This window comes from Bombyx mori, chromosome 16, assembly GCF_030269925.1.
Source record: "Bombyx mori chromosome 16, ASM3026992v2".
NCBI lineage: Eukaryota > Metazoa > Arthropoda > Insecta > Lepidoptera > Bombycidae > Bombyx > Bombyx mori.
In genome coordinates, this window is record NC_085122.1 from 7,633,460 (window position 1) to 7,652,035 (window position 18,576).

An 18,576-nucleotide genomic window follows, 5' to 3' on the forward strand; every position below is an offset into this window, starting at 1 on the left:
TGTCATTGTCTTAATTTAAGCAGTACTTACCGAATTACCATTTTTATATTTGGTTATGGTGGATTGAGGCAAATTCATTTTAGTGACTGCTTTGTTTATATTCTTGTACGTGTTTTTATTGCTTCTATTTTGAAATGCTAAGCCACTGTTCACTTAATTTAGAAACAGCGAGTTTTTAATGCGTCCAGTTTTTCGGACTGGGGCCGAATATCCTATAACCTCCGACGACTTTCCACTCTGAGGTGGCGCACTGGCTGTGTGAGACCCGCAATCATTCACTAATGGCCTCCAAGACCTACCTCTCAAAGAACACGGGAGAGGTTGGGAAGGAGACCGCGATAAGTATCGGATAAGCGACCACCTCAGGGGTGGAGTCGTGGGCGAAAACCTCTCTTCGTCGACCATTACGGTAAGCGATAGACCAGGCCTCAAGTCATGTCTTTTTATTTATTGCTTAGATGGATGGACAAGCTCACAGCCCGCCTGTGTTAAGTGGTTACTGGAGCCCATAAACATCTACAAGGTAAATGCGCCACCCACCTTGAGATATAAACTTCAAGGTCTCAGTATGGTTACAACGACCGCCCCACCCTTCAAACCGAAACGCATTACTGCTTCACGGCAGAAATAAGCAGGGTGGTGGTATTTACCCGTGCGGACTCACAAGAGATCTTACCACTAGTAATTACGCAAATAATAATTTGGTCTCAAAGTTGATGGTGACATTCACGTTGTAATGTAAATTGTCTCTGGTAATTATTTAAGCAAGGTGAGGCACTGTGAGCGCACTTAATAAGTAATACAAGCTAAAACTTTATTCGTTCTGTCTCCATGAAATACAATAGAGCATTTCTGTCGAATCTTGGATGGAACTGAATGATACGGCCTTGATTTAGTAAACGTTCAAACAGAACTCGAGAACTATTGCGTCAGGATCTGCGTAAGTGCATCGCAAATACTTGGAACATACTTGACTGTTGGTCGCATCAAGGTGACGACGAATATAAAAACATGCTAAAGAAGTATTTGAAAAGGTTTATTTTAGTGTTATACATAGTTGCTATAACAAAAAAAAAAGTTGCTATAACTGACTTACTTCGTAGTAAGTTAACACGGAAGCCCATTGATTTAGCAAGTTGTATACTACCACCCACTATTAGATACTAGGTTAAGTGGGAATTGCATAGTACATGACTGTCCCATCTTGCAACCGGAATACATCGGGTGAATTCGGAAATGTCGTAACTTGAATTTTGGGCTAAATCACTTTTAACCCTATTCTGGTATTAAAAAAATACCGCCTCAATCAATCTGGGTCTCGGTTTACTACGATTATATTTTTCATATATATTTTTTTCATCAAATTTCATACCCGCAAAATTATAATTTGCGTAATTACTGGTGGTAGGACCTCTTGTGAGTCCGCGCGGATAGGTACCACCGCCCTGCCTATTTCTGCCGTGAAGCAATAATGCGTTTCGGTTTGAAGGGTGGGGCAGCCGTTGTAACTATACTGAGACCTTAGAACTTATATCTCAAGGTGGGTGGCGCATTTACGTTGTGGATGTCTATGGGCTCCAGTAACCACTTAACACCAGGTGGGCTGTGAGCTCGTCTACCCATCTAAGCAATAAAAAAAAAAAAACCTATTTTGATCTTTCTATCTCTATAAATTTAACACGAGCTATGAATTTTTGAAATGGTTTTATGACTGTGATGTAAAGTTGGATTTTTCAAGTTACGACAATTCCGTTTTCTTCCATCGACATGATAGCTAGATATATATATATAGTGTACATCCACAAATAGCCGTGTGCCCGTCAGCGTAGGCTCGCATTACGTTAGCAATTACTTTTATTTTATTTTTTCTGTAGGTATATTTACATAGCGCTATAATGTGGCTTTCTTCAAATATGCTCTTAAGAATTGGGAGTAAAGTAACAATGACCCATTTTAACAAAACTTTAACAAAATTTCACCAGAATTCAACTTTTACAAATTTTCAAAATTAGTGATTCATGTACCTAATTACATTTTTAAACGACCTCAAATAAAAATAGGTTCTCAATTAGAAGGTAGCTGTACCGGTTTTGGTGATTTTTTTTATTTTTAAACTAGCGTCTGTTGTGTTTCCGTTGAAATTTTATCAAGATCTGACCAGTGCTTTTTGAGTTATCCGAAATAATGCTTATATAAGCCTTATTAGAGGATAATTAAATAATTAACCTTGACTACGTTGATGGTGCTTTCGTTTTGTTTCCGTGAAGTTGGTTTTCTCTTTTGTTAAATTTTGTATTATCTTTCAATTCTTGGTACCCATGGTCCTTGGTGACTGCTAAATGAAATTCCCTTAAATGAGATTTTCAATTCAAATTTTTGAATAAAACACTATTGGGACAGCAACGGCTCCTTATCAAAGCTGTAAGTATAAGTACACAGCCACAGAATACATTTATAAATTTTAAGATACGAAACCTAAACAGGAAACCGAGAAACAGATCAATTTTTGTATCTATATTTTTTCTAGTATTGGCACAACACAATGGAAGGGTCTTCAGAGATCCAATGTTGAAATGTGTTTGAATTGAATTATGATTTACATAGCTAAAGTACTCACTGAAAGGAAGGGTATGACAAACTCGTAATTTTAACACAATTAAGACTGAGTTAGTGTCTGAAGATCGTTAGTCATTTATGTCTGAGTCTGATAGATCGTACATGAGTTTATCTTGCATCTTTCCAACCTAAACTAAATTAATTAATTAACTGACTAAATTACTTCTTTATCGTAACGTGTAAAGTGAAAATAGGAATTGAAAATCGGGCAACTCTTAATTAAAGAAAATGCTTAGCGAATATCTATATATTAATACGTGAAGCAAAAACTTTGTATCCCTTTTTACGAAAATTGCGCGGACGGAGGTGTATGAAATTTTCCACAATTATAAAGAATATAGAGAAGAAGTGCACAATGCTAATTTTTTTTTTAAATAATGCATAAAAGATACATTAAATCAATAAAGAAAACATTACACACACTACATACCATGTATTTGACGCACACACGCATGCATACTATTTATTGTCAAACTTTTATTCTTGACGTCTGTTGTCAAATTGAGAATAGATTAAATATTGTTTGTCTTTGTTAATATTTTTTATAGTGTAGTCTTGGCGAAATTTGTGATTATAGAAGTATAAAATACAATCATAATAGTGTACAAACTTACAATTCCAATTAATTATAGTCGAATTTCGACTACTGCGGGACCTCTAGTAGAATGAATAACATGTTTCACGTTTATTGTGCGCCAAGCAAATAATGATATAAAAATATTATTATGACATCATGCGTTGATGTCCGACGTATGTTAATTTGACGGAAAAAACAAAATAATATTATAAAATTCTTAGAATGATTCGAGAATTCGGTGAGCTCAAAATTAAATATTCTAATTAAATTTTTATTTAATAGCTGGTTTTTACCCGTTTTAGTTTAATGCACCCTGCATTATTAGTACAGTTGACAATGTATATTATGACTACAATTCATTAATTCATTTACAATTCATTTACTGGTGGTAGGACCTCTTGTGAGTCCTAGCGGGTGGGTACCACTACCCCACCTATTTCTGCCGTGAAGCAGTAATGCGTTTCGGTTTGAAGGGTGGGGCAGCTGTTGTAACTATACTTGAGACCTTAGAACTTATATCTCAAGGTGGGTGGCGCATTTACGTTGTGGATGTCTATGGGCTCCAGTAACCACTTAACACCAGGTGGGCTGTGAGCTCGTCCACCCATCAAAGCAATAAAAAAAAAATAAAAAAAAATAGTGTGTTATCGTGTGTGTGTGTTATCATATGTGTAATTATCATTGGAAGTGTATAAATTGACAATAAAAAAATTACTGCGGAGCTTTTTCTTAGTTGATAAGTATTTGCTTATTGAAGTAAATATTATGTAGTAGTAGTAGTTCTTTTTTTTTATTGCTAAGATGGGTGGTAGGACCTCTTGTGAGCCTGCGCGGGTAGGTACCACCGCCCTGCCTATTTCTACCGTGAAGCAGTAATCCATTTCGGTTTGAAGGGTATAGTAGGGCAGCCGTTGTAACTATACTGAGATCTTAGAACTTATATCCCAAGGTGGGTGGCGTATTTGCGTTGTAAATGTCTATGGGCTCCAGCAACCACTTCACACCAGGTGGCCTGTGAGCTCGTTTTAAGCAATAAAAAAAGTTCCATCTTACGTACATATATTCTTATTTTAAATATAAAATAATGATAGCTGTTAATTAATATTCAAGACGTACTATTGTAAGAAAAAAATATGTTTTCAAGTTTATATTCATGAGTTAATTGTGTATAGTTACCCAGGCGATAATAAATAATTTACGTTTTAATTTAATCAGTATCTTTGGTTTGTTTGTCATTTCGAATAAAAGCGCAAATACTTAAATTCGTTTTCGCTAGCGCAAGTCCGAGTAAAAATGAAATTATAATTTTTTGATAAAAAAAATAATTTCATGTCTATCGCCGAACCACCGCTGCACGGTGTCCGCACCACAACGCTGAACCACCGCCGCACCACCGCCATTTGGCGTCAGCCCGCTCGTAAATGTTACGAGCTAGCCTCCGGATGAACTCCTCGAGCGACTCCACATCTAGATCCCGGGCGCTTACGTCATTTCTGACGTAACGCCCTGCTCCGACTATCGTGCGAAGAGCCCGATTTTGCTGGACCTGTAACCTCGTCCGCATACCCTGCGGGATGAGGTGATACCAGGCCGCAGCTGCGTACGTGATACGGGAACGGACATACGTCTTATAATTGCCGAGCTTAGTCCTGACCGGACTGCCTGGAGGCCAACACCGGCCGGTGGAGGAATCTCGCGTAGCAAGCGGCCGCCAACGCCGTATTGGCGTGGGCGGTCATCCTCAAACTCCGGTCGATATTGACCCCCAAGTACCGGATGCTAGATCTAAGCTCGACATTAGCGCCACGGAGACTGAGCTGTCCCGGGACGACTGTTGTGCGGACCGGACCGAAGAGCATAGCCGCAGTCTTCCCCACGTTGACCGCGACCCTCCATCGGTCCAGCCACTGTGGCAGTAAGTCTAAAAGCCTCTGCATCCTCGAAATGGCGGCAGAAGGGACGTTGGATGACGAGAAGTAGGCGCTGTCGTCGGCAAACAGCGCCAACTTCACGTCTACTTCCCACGCTTGAAGGTTGCCCTCGAGCGTGGGAATGTCGTTGGTGTAGAGAGCGTAGAGGAATGGTGCCAGGACGCTTCCCTGAGGAACTCCGGCCGTGACTGGGCGCACCGACAACGTGGCGCCCTCGACCGCGACAAAGAAGGATCTTCCCTCCAGGTACGACCCCAGCAGTCGCACGTAGGCGTGCTGGAGGTCCGTGTTCTGCACCAGCTTGTGGATCAGTCCCGTATGCCAGACACGGTCGAAGGCCTTCTCGATATCGAGAAAAACTGCGGCCGTGTACTGGCGCGCGTTGAACCGATCCGCCAAGTGGTGCATAACGCGGACCAATTGCAGCGTTGTCGAGTGACCGCTGCGGAACCCGAATTGCTCGGGTCTGGGAATGATGTACGGCGACATCCTTCTCAGCAGCAGCCGCTCGAACAACTTGTCCACATGCGACAGCAAAGTGATCGGACGGTAACTGGAGGGATTTCTCCTATCCTTTCCGGGTTTGGGCAAGGCGATAACCTTGCCCAATTTCCAAATTCCCGGGAAGTGTCCTGTGGACAGAATGGAACACGACGACTTCTCGACGAGTATGTATGTATATCAGTCATTGGTTACCATAGTATAGGGAATATTTGTTTGGAGCCAAATTATTATTACTAGAGGTCCCGCAGTAGTCGAAATTCGACTATAAGTAATTGGAGTTGTAAGTTTGTACACTATTATGATTGTATTTTATACTTCTATAATCACAAATTTCGCCATGACTACACTATAAAAATATTAACAAAGACAAACAATATTTAATCTATTCTCAATTTGACAACAGACGTCAAGAACAAATGTTTGACAATAAATAGTATGCATGCGTGTGTGCGTCAAATACATGGTATGTAGTTGTGTAATGTTTTCTTTATTGAATTAATGTATCTTTTATGCATTATTTTAAAAAAAATATTAGCACACTTATAGAGAACATAGAGAAGAAGTTCTCTCTATATTCTCTATAAGTGTGGAAAATTTCATACTCATCCGTCCGCGCAATTTTCGTAAAAAGGGATACAAAGTTTTTGCTTCACGTATTAATATATAGATGACGTTTCCTTTGCCAATTACATGCGTAAAAAAATTTCATATTGTACATGTTTTTCATAAATAATATAATATATGTCACAGCATGTAATGGTGTAATCGCCAAATGCGACAAATTTTTTAGAAGCTATCGTTTAAGAAAAAACAATTCCGAATTCTCTAATATTCATTTATATTTCCTATATTGATTAAGTCCTATAATTATTAAGTAGACTTTTTAGGTAAAAAAAATATTTAAATTTAAAATTTAATTAGTTTATTTTAAAATTATTATTATTTTTTGGTTAAGATACAAAAATTTATAATATATTTTTATTTTGAGTACCTATATTTATATTTTTTTCAACTGTTTGTGAAATAAACTTTATTTTGAAGGACATCTTAGAAACATGCGATGATTTCATTAAAATTTTCTAATGAGCAAGATTTTTTGTTATTGCAAATGTGTCTATACGAGTACTTACTAGCAAAATATTTGTTGGTGTTTGAGACATTTTTATTCGTATTTTTATTCTGCATAAGGTCAAATGTTGTGCATGCACTTCTCTAATATTGCTTCTCTAATACTTCTCTAATACAGATATTCAGAAATAATAATTATAAGTGTTAAAAACCAGTTTTTGGTTTCCATAGTACCGGGACTGACGGGGAAACCTAGTTTGGGGCCAGATGACGCAGTGAGATTTTTCACCTCCCTCCACCTATATACATAGGTGTTTGAAGTTACCCTTTTAGAATACCATTGGAAATAGAATTTTTGTATAGCTGAAAATAAATAATAGATTTAAATAAATTTTGTTTTGAAAACACGGAATTTGGTCCTTGGTTCATTGATTAGTGTTTTGTTTTCATTACATTTGTGTATTTTTCGTCAATAAGGACACGATAAATAGTACATTGTGCACCAAGGGAGAAAAGTTGGACATTTTCTCCCGCGTGTAAAATTGTAAAATTGTATGTAAGGGTGCCCTAGGCTGGCACTTATATACCACAAAGGATTGAAAAACATTATATAATGTTTGTTTTTTTATTTTTATTGCTTTAGTGGGTGGACCAATGACCACCAATGACCGGCAAGAAGTGGATGAGGAGAGCCGCAGACCGGGCTCAGTGATGTGGATTGGGAGAGACGTCCAGCAGTGGACAAACAAACAAACAAACAAAGTGTTCAAACCGAAACGCATTACTGCTTCACGGCAGAAATAGGCGGGGTACCTACCCGCGCGGACTCACAAGAGGTCCTACCACCAGTAATATATTACGTTATTTATTTCGACTATTTGATCACAAAAGGTCATACCACCATTAACTAGGTGGGTAGCTTCGTTCATTATCATCACTGTAAATACAATGGTACTCTCTCTCTTTCTCTCTTCAATCGGTCCCTCATTGCTGAGGATTGTGACTCCGTCAACTAGCTGTCGCCATCGATCCCGTTCTGTAGCTTGGTGAAGTGCGTCACTGACAGGTACTTTCAGTTCCTCCGCCATTTGGTCCGACCATCCTACGGGATCACTACAATGGTACATTAACTCAAAAAAAAAACCTCTAACGGTGTTCGAAAGAAAAGCAGACAGCTGCTAAAGCAATAGATGTTTAAAGCTCTTCTTAATTCTCTTTTCTTAATCTGTTTTTTTTTTTTTTACAAGAAAAAAATGATCTTGATAAACTATGAAACCGTAACGTATGACTACTTTGGAATATAAATATCTACTCTTTACACGATCATACATTGTCATAATATCTCAAATTCTTTATAATAATATATTAATTATATCAGCTGTCGTCTTCAATTCGTTGAAAAAAATTGTTCCAGACAATTATTACAAGGATAACACGGTCAAGGCAAACTACTAGGTTGATTATTAAATAATATTATCTACTAGTAAGTAAGTTTGCCATCGAGAGCACGCGACAGATATAATAGCCGATAAAAATGAAACAGCAAAAAAGTCGAAATCAAGATGCCTACGCCCTAAGCGTAAAAATAATATCATTACGTGATACAATACAAGCTATTATTTAACAACAATACTTATTAAGGATTAATACAAGTTTGAAATGGGTAGGTTAATTTATGTTTCCTTTCAAAAATTGAAAGTTTTGTATGTTAAATTTATGATTGGAATAATCAAGTTCTTAAGCAAATATAAGCACACAAATGACTTTGGATGATTCAGTCTACTCTAGGGCGTCATAACGAACAGTTCTGAAATGGAATCGTTGCCAAGTGATAGAATTCTAAAGTTCAATGCGAATACTTTGGAAGATGTTCGGAAGGAGTTTCATTTGGAGAAACGCGAGCGTGTTATTGAGGCTATAGACATATTGGAAGATTGGGTGAAGAAACAAAACCATTTCCTGAAGAAAGATTTCAGTAAGCATTAGAATTTTGTCGGTTTCGCGTCTTCTATACTTAATTATAACACTGTTCATGTTATATCAGTATTTTAATCATAACGATAACTTTTTTTAATTTGAGTAATGCTTTAAGTTCATTAAACCATTTAACATTTAAAATTTAAACCAGACGACTATTAGGTACTTAGTATTTCCTCTATCACGTCTACCATTTATGCAATCTTAACGATAGCCAATTGAAATGTATTGCAACAGCAGCATTCCCTCAACAAATTGTTGTTATTTGTATCATTTATATTATAATATGTATTTATTGAAAAACTATTGTTGTGATTTTATAAACAAATATCTCTATCCTCTTGATAGAATACGGAATGCTTAAATAGTAAGAATAGTGATAGAGATACATTTCTAAAGAAACCAATAAACATTTTCATCGCAATTCGGGTTTAATATACAATGTTTTTATTTGTTCAAACAAAAACACTGGATGTTTTGACATCGAAAGAAAAAAATATAAAAACTAAACATAAAATAAAAAAAAACATAAACATTTTTTACGCGTATAGCTCAAAAAGCTTAGAGAAACTAAGTAAAAACCATAAATTAGGAATGAAGCGTAGTTAGACGATTGAAGTGACACTTATCGGGTCGGATTTCCCCCTTCGTGCGGTGGCACCTTTCCCCGGAGCGGTTGGGGAAACCCGGTGTACCATCATCCGGCTTCCTATTACGGGCGAGCGTGCAAAGCAAATCGCCCCACGCCTGGATCCCTCACCGTATAAAGCGCTAGAGCCTGCGGCTCTTAGGGGGCCGAGTCACGGATGGGAACCTGGTCCCGATACCCTGCTTGGCGGAGGCGGATTTCTGCGTAGTGAGGAGAGCTTTGCTTCAGTCGCCCCGCCGCCTGCTTCCGCGAAATGGTGCACTCGCAGAAGTCGAGCATAGCTTTCCAGGACTCGTCGCCGCCAAGCATCGATGCCACGACACCAGGCAGCGACAAGTCTAGCCCTATCTTTGCAACCAGAACACGGCGCTGCATCTCTCAAGCGGGGCAAACAGCGAGCGTATCCTTAGTCGTGTTCAGGTCGTAACCACATTGGTGGCACCCCTTCGTCGGCTCAGCTCCTATCCAGCCAAGCAAAGTGAACGCGAAAAGCCCACCGGCTGTACAACACGAGGCCGAGGTACCTCAACTGCACCCCGACCCCTATCTGGACGCCTCCAACCACGACAGGTGGCGCTCTCCGCGGTCTGTGAAACCACAGTGCCTCGGATTTACGGAGTGCCACGTCGAAGCCTAGCCTCTTTATCCTTCCGACGACGAGGGCCACTCCCGTTGTGGCGAGGCGGGCAGATTCTCTATAATGATCCCCCGGGCCATGATCAACGTGTCGTCCGCGTAACAAATGACGCCGAGGCCTGGAGCTGTTACAGATTGGAGCACCTAAATTATTTGTAACTAGCTGACCCGGCAGACTTCGTAGTGCCTCAATCGATAAATAAAAGACCTAAACTTTTATATAGAATAAACTTAAAACAAACAAAAGGAATCCGTCCGACGGGGGACACGTCAAAGGGAAAACAAAATTGTTATTTTTATTTAATTCCGAGAATTTTCATATTTTTATACCTTTTAAACCTTCTCTGGACTTCCACAAATAATTCAAGACTAAAATTAGCCAAATCGGTCAAGCCGTTTTCATGTTATGTCGTGACAACGGAAAAAGGGTTTCATTTTTATATATATAGATAATAGTATTTTAAAAACAACTTTATCGCATAATGAATTAATGAAATTATTTCCTCAGGCAGAGAATATCTGGAACGCACGCTTATAACAACGAAAGGTCTTGTGGAACGAGCCAAAACACGTATCGATAATTTGTGCACGTTTAAAACGCTGATGCCGAATTTCTTTGAAGACATAGACGTTAAGAAATCCGCAATGTCCACCGTTTTGTGAGTATACACGTAGCATAAAAATTTACTTAACAGAATGAGTGCAATGAAATTGAAACCGAACATTTGACATTTCTGTATAAAATTATGCAAAACAATGGTATAGCAGATTTTTAAAGATCACTGTTCTTAAACTTTTTGTGGCTTTTCCAACAGAATCATTTGGTCAAAATCGATGTCTAGTCTAGATTACGCTTGTCTAGACTAGATTTTTTGAATAACTGGTTTTTTAAATCTAAATGACTTATAATATCATTAACGGACACGAGCATAAGTAAAACTACATATATTATTATTCCGGTTTAAGCTCCCGTTTTTTTACTTCTGACGTTTTGAATACATTACAGTTTTCATGGTCACGAAGGACTGTCAGTCAGTCAATAAAAGTAGTTTTATTTGTGTCTAAGTTTGGCCAAAAATGTTTTGCTTTCAGCTTCATTGAATTTTTTTCTTCGTTACATCTCATTACTTTTGTAGTCCTAATATTTCTTATTTAAATGCAAAGCAGTTGATAGAAGCCTCTTGCGTCACACCTTTATTCTAATTTCACAGTCTAGCTTCAGTTTTAACATTGTTAACACACGTTTGCAGCTCACACGCGCATATGCCGAAACTGACCAAGGATAACTACCGAATATATCTATTAAAAGTTTATAACGATGATTTTGACGCTTCACTCGTCCTGGACTATTACAAGTACATTGTGGTTGTACGTAAGCCAATTTATTTATCTATTATCTTTAGTACCAAACGATTTTAAGTACTTTCAGTTTGTTCGTGCAAGAGCACTGAATTTATACTACAAATTATAGTTTGCGTAATTACTGGTCGTAGAACCTCTTGTGAGTCCACAGGGATAGGTACCACCACCCTGCCTATTTCTGCCGTGAAGCAGTAGTAATGCGTTTCGATTTGAAGGGCGGGGCAGCCGTTGTAACTATACTGAGACCTTACAAATTATATCTGAAGATGGGTGGCGCATTTACGTTGTAGATGTCTATTGGCTCCAGTTGCTACATAGCACCAGGTGGGCTGTGAGCTCGTCCACCCTTCTAAGCAATAAAAAAAAGTTATTACCAAAGTCCGAAATAGCCGTCACCCATGTCGAGATGTGAGTTCAAAGTAGTTTCACTATTTAAACCAAAATGCAGAACTGCTTCGCAGCAGTAATGTGCTCCCCACCGGCCCTGCTATCTGCAATTACGTAATCATAGTAATCACAGATGTATGTATGGCTCCTCAATACCAGCTACTTCTATTTGACTCCATACAGAAGAGGGCATTTCGGATTGTCGATGATCCCATTCTCACGTGTCGTTTGGAGCCTCTAGACCTGCGGAGCGACTTCGCTTCTCTCTATATTTTTTGGCGTATGTTCCATGGGGAATGCTCTGAGGAATTGTTTGAGATGATCCCATTATCTCGTTTTTACCATCGCACCACCCGCTACCGGAGTAGAGTTCGTCCATACTACCTGGAACCTCTGCGTTCATCCACAGTGCGTTTCCAGATATATTATCTGCCATGAACCATGCCTGCTCTCGCTTATACTAAGCAATTCTGTTTGGTAATTTTATTCGCTAAAAACGTAACTTTTTACTAGAATATACCAACTCATCTTGATGAATATTTATGAAGATACTTTGACGTAAACTATAAGAAGTTTCTTGTTATATCCGTCAGATTATAACATTGAGATTAACAGTACAAAAACATTGAAACATAAATTAGATTTCATTTATTTGCTAAACCATCCAGTCATTTACATAATTAAGTGAGGTTTTATTTTCAATAGAGCTATATTCGGTGTTAAAAAAAAAATACACTGCTTCAGCTATTCTAGTAATCCTCTAGTAATTATGCCATAGATAGACTTACAGGGTGTTTTTTTATCGCTTAGATGGGTGGACGAGCTCACAGCCCACCTGGTGTTAAGTGGTTACTGGAGCCCATAGACATCTACAACTCAAATGCTCCACCCACCCTGAGAGGTGAGTTCTAAGGTCTCAAGTATAGTTACACCAATAAACAAAACCAATGAAATAAAATAACTAAGAAAAACCGACTTTTCCACCAATATACGGAAGCCATAGTTCTCATCGCTGGACGAGTTACTGCCCGATTAGCTTCCTCGTGTTTCTGGGCAAACTGTATGAATGTCTGCTCTACAAACGCCTCAGAGACTTCGTCTCATCCAAGGTCATTCTCATCGATGAACAATTCGGATATTAATTGATATATTAATGAAAGGATGGGTGTATCCGAAGGATTTTTTTACAAAAAGTATCATAATAATATGCTATTTATTTAAAAAAAACTGCTAGTTCATGATTATAATATTTATGTCTCACATATTGCAAAATCTTCTACATTAAGTTGCCCATATACCTATAGATTCTTATGAAAAATTCCCGATCATGCTTTATGGAAATCCTATCTCATTTTTCCAGGTGAGCGAATACCTTAAAATTCATGATTACTGCAAAGGTTTTGAAGTAATACTTGACTACAGCGACGTGAATGTCATGAATTTTGTCACAAAATTCAATCCTGTTATTTTACGTCAAGCGGTTACATTAATAACGGTAAGATGTGGTGAATCTCCATCTGTGGCTTTAGGAGAAGGCTCAATGAAGTACCCAAATAATTTTCGGGTAGAAACTGGACTTTTGCTTTATGTCTGTCTGTTTTGTCGTTTCTTGATTTTATGCTTAAGGAGGGTAACATTATTTCTGCCTCGAAGCAGTAGTGCGTTTCGGTTTGAGGGGTGGGGCAGCCGTTGTAACTATACTTGAGACCTTAGAACTTATATCTCAAGGTGGGTGGCGCATTTACGTTATAGATGTCTATGGGCTCCAGTAACCACTTAACACCAGGTGGGCTGTGAGTTCATCCACCAATATAAGCAACATAAAAAAAAAATTGAATGAATTTATGTAATATCCGTTTTAGGTTAACAAAAAGAGCATTCCAAATTTAAAGTTAATCGATAGGTTCGGAGGTCTTAGGATAAATCGCAATACAGCTCGTTTTTTTTTTCGTTCTTTATATGTCATAAAATTACAGGGTGTTCTAATATATTTACCCAAAGCTGTAGTAGATTGGACAAAAGTAGATAATTATGTTATAAAACGAATACGACATAAATTAGTGAATTAATATTGGTTTCCTTTCGCTTAAAGTAATTGTTGTGACTATTTTATCTCTTATAATCGTTACTCATCTTGAGACGTGTGGTCTGTCTCAATTCCTAAATGTCCTAAACTTCAAACAGCATTAATGGTTAAGGGCAGAAATAAATGGGAACGTGGTATCACCCGTAACACAACCTATGTTTTACGCAATGGAATCCGATTCCTCATAATACAACCGTCCTAGTATACATGTGTTTTATTATATCTATATCTAATTTCAGGATGGCTACGGCATGAGAATCAAGGGAGTTTACATAATATCACCATCGAAGACGGTGGATTTAATTCTGAACTTGTTCAAGCAAGTCGTGAGCACTAAATTGGCTAGTCGTTTACACGTCCATAAAACAATAGACACGGTTACCGAGTTTTTGGACAAAGATTTATTACCAATCGAATACGGTGGAAATGAACGATCTCTAAAGGAATTACACAGTATGGTTTAATCATATTGCATTTTCTACTGAAATTTTTGCGATAATTAATTTGGTTATTGCCTATTTGCGTCCAGTATATAAACTTATATTGCAAAAAAAAACACTTATCAGCTTCAACACCCTCAACGCTTTTAACATCGCTTAGAAATCAAATGGCACATGCCCAGCTCAAAGCCATCCATTGATTACAATATACAAGTTAGTATATTATTAGTATACATATATTCCTAACAGCACGATCTTTTGTTACAGATGAGTGGCTAGAAATTTTGAGTTCGGATGAACATAATAAATATTTACAGGAAATGAACAAAGCAACTACAAACGAATCTTGCAGGCAAACAGGAAAATTCAACGAGCAATATTTAGGACTACCCGGCTCTTTCAGAAGTTTAAGTGTAGATTAATGAAAATAAAGTAATAATTATAATAATTCATCATCATTATCCTGCCCTTCTCCCAGTCACCTGGGGTCGGCGCAACATGTTTGCTCCTTCCATACTCTTCTATCATATACCATTTCATCGCCACTCCCCTCCTACCCATATCGTCTTTCACACAATCCATCCATTTCTTCTTAGGTCTACCTCTTCCTCTATAATTATAAAGTAATAATTATAATGAAAATGAGTGTAGATTAAAGTATTTTTTTGGACCTTAACGAGTCGGTTATACATAATTAAAACTACTTATATGGTTTAATGTTGCGTGTTTTTAATTAAATTACATTATTTCTTGCTATTTCATATAGAACGGATTAATTGTATCTTGACCAGTAACAAATTGCTATAGCTCAAAACGCTCTAAAAATATTTAGGTAATAGAAAAATAGACGGTAGTTAGAACAATATGTAAATTTCGAGGAATAACACCTTTGTGGTCCGCTACCAAAAAAAAATTGTAAAGTATTCAAATCGTCGCAAATAATGTTAAATTATCATTTATTAAGGGTGTTTAATAAAAAGTTTTGATGAATATAATGCATTGTTTTTTTAAAGTGAAAACTTCTTTAGAATCGTTGATTTCAAACCGGATGCAACGGAAAAAACGACAGGTAAGAGACACAAATACAAAAATGTGTAGGATGAAGCCAGCAAAGAATGAGACAGAAATATACATACTATTTAATACAGCGCCATCTGTGAGATTTTTTAATACTAACGTGTGTATGAAAGCTCTTGTAGTGAATTTTAATTTAGGATTATACGTGAAATTAAAATATCAATTCACAGAGGGCGCTACCTTACAATTATTTACTAATGACAAAATTTTACATATACTTAAGACGTTTAGGATAATTGTATTTTAATTTTGGAAGGTTTCACTTCTACCACGTGTGAATTGCACACATGTAATTTTTTATTTATTAAATTTTATGTTTCGAAGTTGCCACCTTTCATGTTTGTACACTTTGTTTTACTTATTTCTAAAGCTAAAATTTCCTTTTGAAAATAATCTTCTCCTGATCCCTTAAAAAATCGTGTACTGCGGCTACTTCTGCGTTATCATACTCATATTGATGTTCCTCTGCTAAAAGGTTACGGAGGTAGTTTCAGTTGTATTAAAAAGCTTTTCTAGCCCTTGAAACCGAAACACATTGCTGCTTCACGGCAGAAATAGGCAATGTTATCCGAGCGCTTGGTGCTTGCTACCAAGTAAGCGAAGATGCGAATACATTAACTTGAAACTTTAAGTCCGGATTACGAATATTAACCGTCGATACAAGTACGCCGCGCATCGGCGAGGATGTCTGTAACTTAATGTTATAAACTACTAATTGTAAGGTGGAGCATTCGATAAGCAACGGCTTGGCTCTGCCCCCTCTGCATTGCTGAAGTCCATGGGCGACGGTAACCACTCACCATCAGGTGAACCGTATGCTCGTCAGCCTATAAGGGCAATTAAAAAAACTCAAACGCGAATGAAATCCTACTTATTTGAAAAAAATAAATAAATAATAGTATAAAAAAATAAAAAAAATACGCTGTTATAGAAAATCCGACTAATAAATAGAAAATAAAATTTAATTGAAAATAGTGTAAAAAATTGATTTTATTGTAAAAAAAATAATTTTTAGTTGAATTTCAATTTTGTCAACTTTTTTTTTTTTTTTTTCAAAAATTTCATCTGAATCGGTCTGTAACTTATCCGAGAAATAGGTAATCGGCGCACTTGGTACTTTTCCTTCTTGGTCTTGACGCAGACACTCCGGGTCTCAGGAAAACAAAAAATCGCTAATCCTGATGATCCTAGTAAGGATCAAACTGTTTAAAATATTCAATTGTCATCGGTCCTTAATAAGTATGCCAAATTTCGAATCGATCCGACGTTTTGAAGGGGGTCAAAATTATGTTTAAAGATTCCGTTACATACTAACATACGTATGAAGCTAATAAAAGCGTATTAAAAAGGTAGATTTATTTATTTATTTTGCACGTAATCATATGCGTAGTGCATGCAGATTGAATTAATATTACTCGTACATTAAAACCGGACAAGTTGCTAGTAAAACTAGTTAAAACTAGTCCAGAGAGTTTCAAGTCGTTATACTTACAGCTTAGAGATCTCTATTTACCGATCTTTAGGAGGCAATTTCAATCGATATTAAGACGTCTAAAACATTGATGTATTGATGGTACAAATAATTTTAATATTAATTTTTTAAATACAATATACTTAAATGTAAATAAAATTTTAATTTCTTAGTAATTACATAAGTTAATGTACACCGTAACGCTGAACACCTCATGCTAACAATTAATATGTATATTTTAATTTTGTTTCAAAATTTGTATATTATTGTACCAGTCCGTTTCGCTGGCCATTTAAAATTAACATTATTATTTCTCACCCCCACAAAGATTCACATCATTAACGCCCCCGCAACTGGTGTAGGGAGTCCAACACTCATATAAATATTAGTCTATTCATTAAGTACGTCATGTATTTTCTACCTGGATACCAAGTTTCAAGTCAATCGGATGTATGGTTCAGTAGTTCTAACGGAACATCCGTAAAAGCCATTGTACCTAGTCACGTCATAAGTATTGTCACACAGTAAAAACTTTTCTTTTAGAATGCTGTCCACAAAAAAGTTTATTGAATTCGAATTTCGAATTGTTCATGAAAATAAAAATGTATACTTTTAGAATTTTACTCATTTTTAAATATGGAGTGGACGCTTATAGAAGACCGTGTTGCAGTTATTGCGTTGCATCGTTGCGGTTACGCGCCAATTCAAATTTTTAACATACTGAAAAATTTGAATATAACCAAAAGATTCGTTTATCGTACCATCAAACGATACAATGAAGACTCTAGTGTAGATGACAGGTCAAGAAATGGTCGCCCTCGGTCTGTTAGGACTCCAGCAGTGATAAAAGCTGTGAAGGCGCGAATTCAAAGAAATCCCAAACGTAAGCAGAAACTGTTGGCCCTTCAGATGGGGTTAAGCAGAACCACGGTGAAAAGGGTGTTAAATGAAGACTTAGGGCTTCGGGCATATCGAAGAAAAACAGGACATCGTTTGAATGCTCGTCTAATGGACCTGAGACTGAAGAGATGCCGCGCTTTGTTGAAGCGGTACGCGGGAAAAAAATATCGGGAAATCGGGAAAACGCGGAATACGGCGAGCAACCGTATTCCGCGTGTCTAACGAGCTCATTTTCCATCCTCGCTCATGGTATGGTTGGGAGTTTCTTATTGGGGCTTAACAGAGGTACATTTTTGTGAGAAAAGTGTAAAAACGAATGCAGTTGTGTATCAAAATACAGTCCTGACGAACCTTGTGGAACCTGTTTCTCATACCATGTTCAATAACAGGCACTGGGTATTCCAACAAGATTCGGCGCCAGCTCATAGAGCGAAGAGCACACAAGACTGGCTGGCGGCGCGTGAAATCGACTTCATCCGGCACGAAGACTGGCCCTCCTCCAGTCCAGATTTGAATCCGTTAGATTACAAGATATGGCAACACTTGGAGGAAAAGGCGTGCTCAAAGCCTCATCCCAATTTGGAGTCATTCAAGACATCCTTGATTAAGACAGCCGCCGATATTGACATGGACCTCGTTCGTGCTGCGATAGACGACTGCCCGCGCAGATTGAAGGCCTGTATTCAAAATAAGGGAGGTCATTTTGAATAAACTTTAGTGTCATAAGAATCTGTTTTATTAAGTTCATTTTGGTATATGAATGGTTACATAATGAATAAACTTGTTTCAATTAGTTTACATTAAACATGTGACAGAATGTATGACCTGACTAGGTAGATTTATATATTAGTATAGATTGTAATTATTATTGTTTATTAGATTATAAATATGCTTA

The 18,576-nt window shown here is 37.4% G+C and overlaps 1 protein-coding gene across 1 annotated transcript; it reads left to right on the top strand.

Annotated features, from left to right (window-relative positions):
• Positions 1–8,189: 8,189 nt before the first annotated feature.
• LOC101745141 (retinaldehyde-binding protein 1) lies at positions 8,190–15,228 on the top strand. Its single transcript, XM_004928806.4, has 6 exons — positions 8,190–8,671; positions 10,467–10,617; positions 11,209–11,326; positions 13,068–13,202; positions 14,033–14,246; positions 14,501–15,228. Exons 1-6 carry the CDS (start codon positions 8,509–8,511, stop codon positions 14,653–14,655), a joined length of 936 nt encoding a protein of 311 aa, XP_004928863.1. The 5' UTR covers positions 8,190–8,508; the 3' UTR covers positions 14,656–15,228.
• Positions 15,229–18,576: the final 3,348 nt, after the last annotated feature.